Source organism: Ursus maritimus, unplaced genomic scaffold, assembly GCF_017311325.1.
Source record: "Ursus maritimus isolate PB19 unplaced genomic scaffold, ASM1731132v1 scaffold_3, whole genome shotgun sequence".
NCBI classification, from domain to species: domain Eukaryota; kingdom Metazoa; phylum Chordata; class Mammalia; order Carnivora; family Ursidae; genus Ursus; species Ursus maritimus.
Genome location: NW_024425563.1, coordinates 94017884 through 94024432, shown reverse-complemented (window position 1 = coordinate 94024432; position 6549 = coordinate 94017884). Strand labels below are relative to the sequence as shown.

At 55.9% G+C, this 6549-nt stretch overlaps 1 protein-coding gene across 3 annotated transcripts in view; it reads left to right on the top strand.

The window, feature by feature from the left end:
- The first annotated feature begins 916 nt into the window (after positions 1–916).
- The window catches only part of GCK (glucokinase), a 46816-nt gene continuing 41183 nt past the window's right edge, over positions 917–6549 (top strand). Inside the window, exons 1-2 of one of the 3 annotated variants that reach the window (XM_040644452.1) lie at positions 917–3484; positions 4052–4458. In XM_040644452.1, coding sequence (XP_040500386.1) covers positions 4414–4458 — 45 coding nt within the window. In that variant the 5' untranslated portion in view covers positions 917–3484; positions 4052–4413. Of the gene's footprint in view, positions 3570–4051; positions 4459–6549 lie in introns of all 3 variants that reach the window. The other 2 variants (XM_040644453.1, XM_040644451.1) reach the window with 2 other exon arrangements.

The window sequence follows — 6549 nt, the reverse complement described above, 5'->3', positions numbered from 1 at the left end:
CCCCCTCTGAGCGCCCCCTAGGTCTCCCCCACTGCTGAGCACCCCCTCCCCCTGAGCCCCACTCAGTGCCCCCAGTCCTGCCCCACTGCTAGCACGTGGGCGCCCACAGATCGCAGCCAATCAACACAAACCCATCCCTATTGTCACAGCAATTGGTTTACAGATGGGCACGTGATCCGAGCCTCAGCCACCCGGGGTGGTTCGTCCAATCAGAGCAAAGCCCAGGACTCAGCGTTTGGCCCTCCAAAGAAGTCCTGGGGTTTGCAGAAAGTCCGAGAACCGTGGAAAGTATTAAGGCGGACTTCCGGTTAAATGTGGAAGGTTCCATGAGTGTGTTCGTGTGAACACCCGGGCAAACCCTCCGCTGGCAAAGAGCCGCAGAAGCGCACGAACGAGCGGGAGATGCTTCCCAGGCCAGGCGGGGGCGAGCCGAGAGGAGGTGCGCGGAGTCCCGGAGAGCTTCCCAGCCCGCTCCCCGCTCTTCAGATCCCTGTCCCGCAGCCCTGCCGGCACGTCCGTCTCCCGCCTGCACCACCACCGGCGGGGAGGAGGGCGCAGGATTGCCCTGGGGGGAGTTGATTGCTCGGAAGCTCCGCCGCTTCCAGAGTCCGCCTAGGGCACGTGTGTTCTGGGAGGTCACCCCCAGGGCTCTGGGGGCGCTGGATCGGGGCTGGATTGGGTGACAAGCCAGTCAGCTGCGGTGAAAGCTGCCACCTCTGCTTGAGGGACCGCCTTCCCCTGTCCTTGGCAGGAGGCTGCAGCAAGAGAACAGGCAGGCCTTTGCAGCCCGGTCCCCCAACCCGCCCAGCCTCAGCGACCTCAAGTGAAAGCGGTGGTGGTAATGCCATCCCTGCCTTCTGCCCCCAGATCTCTCAGCAAATGACAGGCTGAAGACAACAGTGCTTTGTTCATCACACATGTTTTAATCAACATGGGTTATAATGATAATTACCCTTCTAATAAATACATTGCTTTTCTTTAGGAATAAATCAAACACGGAAGGTGTAGATCTGTGTGAGAAAAACAACTCACCTGAAGGACGGGAAGGTAGACCTGAACAAACGGAGTCACGGACATTTCTGAGCGAGGAGACTCGACATACAGATGTCTGCTCCCTAAAATGTCTAAGTCCACAAACTGCATGCGTTCCAACGAAAATGCGCAGCGCCATTTTGTGAGGGAGGATGAGTAGATTCTAAGATTTACATGAAAGAGGAAAGGCTTATGGGAAAGAAAATGTGGGGGTGGGGAAGGTATACTTGTCCTACCTGTTGTGAAAAAGTTACAAAGTTACACCAACTGGAAAAGTGTGAATTGGCTGCCAGTGAGCTGGGAAAGGACAGAAGCCTTGGTTCTTTCCACCCCGGGGGGAGAATGACAGGACAGCCAAAGGAAAGGGTAGGAAAGGGTAGGAAAGCAGAGCAGAGTTTTATTAAAGTACACTCCAAGGGAGGAGGGGCCGGTCAAGTGACAAAGGCCCAGAACGTCCAGGGTGTGGGCTTAGATCAATGTTTTCTGTTGCGTGGGCCCTCGGGTTGCAACATTTGAGTGACAGGCCTGGATTATATAATCATTAGCCAACTAAGCACTGTCCTTTCTCAAGAAGTATTCAAAGTGCCTGCAAGGGGTAGGAAACCACAACATTATTTCTGTTCTGAAGACATAGGTCAGATAAGGACAAACGGCTGCTTTCTGCACAAGTGCAACTAGACGATAGACTTAACCCTTCCTCCGCCGGACATTGTCACGGAAAACCGACAGCTAGATGGGGGGACTGGGGTGGCCCCTGGGCGGTCCTCGGTTGGGGCTCTCCCGCAGGGCCCCAGGACGTCTGAGGTCCATCCACCTGTCGCTTCTGTCTAGCTTCTTGCCTAACAAATGGACAGACAGACATCCGACACACAGGCAGAGCTGAGGCCAGGCAGAGCATGAAGAGCCACGTTTATGTGCAGACGATTTGTTACTGACAGCAAAGAAAGAGGACCCAAAGGGGCCACTCTTTGTCCCGTGCACCACCAAGGACAACATCCAAATGAAAGGGGACAGCTGCCTGCACCCCAAATCACGGCGTCTCCTCTGGCTGAGAGCCCATTCTAGACAGCAGCCACACCCCACGGGGCCCGGGCAGAAAGCCTCACATCTCAGCACGGGAGACTAGAGGAAAGCCTCCTGACGGCCTCCCGGGCAAATGGGGAAGGGAGTGGGAAGTGGTTTCTGAGCCAGTTGCGAGTCTGCCCTCCCTTCCCAGAGGGGCACAGAGCTACGTGACAGGTTCAGCCTAGCTGCAACTCCAGACCTGGCTTCATAGCCTGTGGCTACTCCTGCGAGGTGACCAGAGCCAAGGTGGTCCCTTACAATAGAGAAAGCAAACAGTAGGGGACGAACCCTGTGCCGCCAACATTACACATCAGTGGGGAAACGATCGCCTACCCAACAGATATTAGACACGTATCTCACACCGCACATAAAAACCTAAAAACAAGTCCCAGAAGGAATAAAGTGCTCAACAGTTAAAAAAAGAAAAGAAAAGAAAAGAAAAAGAAAAAGAAAAATATTAGAAGGAAATGTGGGAAAGCATTTTTCCGATTTTGGCTAGGAAACGTTTTTCTTAATAAGACATGAACCTCAGAACAAGAAAACCAGGACTGAAATTCGTAAGAAGGAAACACTTCCTAGTGTCAAAGACACCAGTAATCAAGTCTGAGCTTAGGGTAGACTGCAGGAGACATCACCGTGGATTCCACAAAGGATTAGTAGGTATTAGAAATGGAACATGAGAAACCCGTTACTGGGTTTCTCCAAATCGAAAGGTAAAAGACATTCAATAACAAAATGGTTAAAAAGTATAAACAAATCATCCCTAGAGAAAAATGCAAATCACCCGTGAACCCACGAAAAGGACCCAGCGCTTTGCAGTTTAAATGATAATGAGACAACAGATCAGCAAAAAAATATCAAGATTTATAATCTCAAAGATGGGCCATCGTGCAGCCAAACTCCTAATGTCGGTGGAAGGATTAATAAATTGGCAGAGCCACCGAGGGAGCACCATAATCTCATCAACCCGAACGTAAAATGTGCAGAATTTGATCTAGCAGTTTAGCCTCTAGGAATCATCTGGAAGAAATGTGCACCAAGAAGGGGAGCTGCCCAGATGACCAGCAGCAGGAAGTTGGCTTGAAATGTGACCACACGCCCATCTGGAATCTCACTGGCCACTGCTCTTCGCTCCCTCTGCTGGACCCCGGGCTTGGTCCTGACCCCACTTAGCTCTGTTCCCACACTCTCCCCAGGGCAACCACCGGCCCCGCGCGCTCCCAGTGTGTCAGCGCTGAGACGCCCTGAGAGGACGACGCACACCAGACTTCAGAGGCTGAGGCCAGAAACTCCGATTGAGACGGTCCTTGGTCTTCCACTGTTTGTTCCCGATGGTTGAGCTCCAGCACCTGGCCTCCTGCTGGGTTTCCGGGGTCCCGTCGCTGAGGTGCAAGTGGGTGTGCATGCATCCCGAGCTGAGGACCCAGGGTCCAAGGGTCTCTGTTCTGTCCAGGCCCACTGTTCCAGCCCAGGTCAGCAGGGAGGGTGCCCCAGAGCTTACAGGTGGCCAAGCTGCCTGCTCCCGACCCTCTGGGTTCCACACTCGCAGGGGCCTCTGCTCCTTAGGGCATGAGTTTAGAAGACCCTGTGACCCTGCCCTGGGAACTGGAGAGGTGGCAAAGTCCGCAGTGACAGGGTGATTGGGCTGTCACTATGGTGATGGGGACGGAGGCCTTTGCCATCAGCCCCAGTTTTCTGCATGGCAGCTCTAATGACAGGATGGTCAGCCCTGCAGAGGCCGGAGGCCTGCCAGCGCAGAGGCCCTGCTCCTGGTTGCCATGGCAGCGCGGGCCCTCTGGGGAGCACAGAAGGCCCGGGTGGGGGGACTCCCCACTCCACACCTGGTTGGAGCAGGAAGTGCTGGGCGGCCTGGAGCCCGGGGAGAGCAGGTTGGGGTGTGAGAGGGACACGGTCACCTACAACCTAATTACTCAAGAGTTGTCCCTGGCCACAGGAGGGGAGCAGACCCTTTCTGCTGAGTCTGTCTAGAGCACGCCGCGCCGCCAGAGCTCTGCACAGTCTGGAGAGAAGGCTGACCGGCGCTGGCCAGCCCCGGCCTCCAGTGATGGCTGGACGGGCCTTGGTGGGGAAAGGTTCCAGCAGCGTCCCTGAAGAGAAGGCTCTCTGGCTTGCTGGTCAACAATGAAAAGGAGGAAACTCTATGTCTGAAGCTCAAGCCAGAAGCCGGCTGCAAGGTGGACCATAGCCTCTCTTCGGATCCTTTCTTGGCTGGCAGACGCCTCGCGGTCTTTCTGCTTCAGAAGCTGTCGGGGAACACTGAGGGGTCCCAGCTCACGGGAGCGGGCCGCCGCACAAATGCTGGATGACAGAGCCAGGATGGAGGTCACCAAGAAGGAAAAGGTAACGCACCAGCTCGTGCGCTTCTCCTGAAGTGGGGGTTGTGGTTTGTTCAGCAAGGATGAGCCTTGGCTCCCCAGAATGGGACTCCATGCACAAGCTCCTTAGGGGAGGCCTGCTGGGGAGGGAGCCCAGGGCACTGAGTGCATCCGGCAGGAAGGCCCTTTCTTCCCAGCACGCCAGGCCCTCCCCTGCTGCTCCAGGCTCCAGCCCCGTGACTTGGAAAGTAGGCTGCCTGGAGGTCTGGCGACCGACCTGACCGACCGTTGGCTGGGGGGGGCCTGGGGAATTTGGAGCCCCAGCTCAGGGGTTGGGGGCCTGGGGTCTCCGTGGGCAGAGCCAGCTGCGGGCCATGAGGCACCACTCAACAGGCACTATGACAGGCCCCAGACCCCACACTTCTTCACAGGAATCCCTCCAGAAGGAGGACCGTTGCTCCTGGCAAGGAGCAGAGAACAGTTACTTTTTCCACAACAAAGAGAAATCCAGACGTCCTTGCAGCCAGCCGTGTAGCCCAGGCAGTGAGCAAGGAGACAGAGCTGGTGCCAGGGTGGGGGGAGCGTGCCTGCAGCCCCAGGCCAGGGATTGGGGCAGACGGGGGGAGGTCGGGGAGAGGGCCGGGATCCAGGCCCTTTGGCATGGTCTCCTCCTCACATGTCTTCACTTCTCCTTCTGTGACTTGACGAGGTCAGCACAAACACAGAGCTGGTTCCTCTCCCGGCAGAGCTGATGATGTTAGAGGGAAAACAACCGGCCCGAGCCAGGGCGCAGGCAGCCAGGGACAGCGAGGCAGCCCGAGGCCCATACTGGGTCCCGTATCTGCTGGTGTGGTGGCAGGAGTTTGGAGGAGAAACCCTGCCCGAAAAGGGGCCCCGGGAGGCTACCTGGGGAGAAGGGAGGCGGCCTCTTGGGCACAAGCAGAGAGGTGGCTTGGGGACTGTGGGCATTAGGGCCTGGGGCCTGCTGTGCAGAGCTGGCTCGAGGAGCCCATTTGCAGACTCTGGGGCTGGTCCTTGACCCTGCCCGTCCGTGCCAGGGGACATCGGGCCCCACAGGTGAGGGCGTGCTGGTCCCAGGCCCGGAGCCAGGGCTGGCTCCAGAGCCCCAGGCCAAGCGCAGAGGGAGGCATCAAAAACATCAGTCACCAAGACAAATAAGATTTTCATGCAAATTCTAGAGAATCAAAATTAATGCAAAAAAGTGGGAAGAGCAAAATAGCAAAGGTGTAATGAGAGGCAGCAGGACTATTACGATTTTTCCATGTGTCCCAGCCTGTGTGGCTGTTCTCTAGGGTCAGGGAGCCGGTGCAAGGAGGGGGAGGGGGGCGCTGGGCAGAAGACCCACGTCTTGTGTGGAGCGGTGGGGAGGCTGGCTTGGGGTCAGGGTCATCTGAAGGAGTGGAGGTTCCGCTGCTGGCCGGCTCTAGCCCTGAGTCCCCTGGGAAGTGCACCCCCACCCCAGGCCCGCATTTGCCCCAGAGCAGAGAGTGGTGCTCTGTTCTCGCCTGCGAAGGTGTCCCTCACCGTTCAGCTGCAGTTGTGTCCGCCTTAGGCTCCCAGGAGCAGAGTGTCCTGGAGGCTTTGGAGGGAACCCAAGTGCCGCTCTGCTTCTCCTCTGCTTGTAAGCAGCTCTGTTGACTGTGTGACCTACTAACTCAGTGAACCCTCTGATCCTTCACGGCCGTGTCCTTGCCTGAGGTGTTCAACCCAGGAATCTGCCTGTCTACCGCACACAAATCCCAGCACAGGTTTTCAAGGAAGGATATTCACTGTACCACTTTTTGTAATAGTGAACAATTCGAGGGGAAGAAACCTCCTAAAACCATCACTAGAAAAATGGACGAATCATGACCCATCTGTACGGTAGGATACTACGCAACTATTAAAAGAAACTGTGGCTTCCATGGGAGCTGATATGAAGAATAGGCCTATCAATCAAGATGCATGCCCAGAGCCCAAGGGACCCAGGCGGCTGCCTTGTTTTTGTTGTTGGCTTGGTTCCTTTTTCTTTTTCCTTTTTAAAGAAAAAATAAAGCAGGTGGATTTGGAAGGAAGGAAGGAAGGAAGGAAGGAAGGAAGGAAGGAAGGAAGGAAG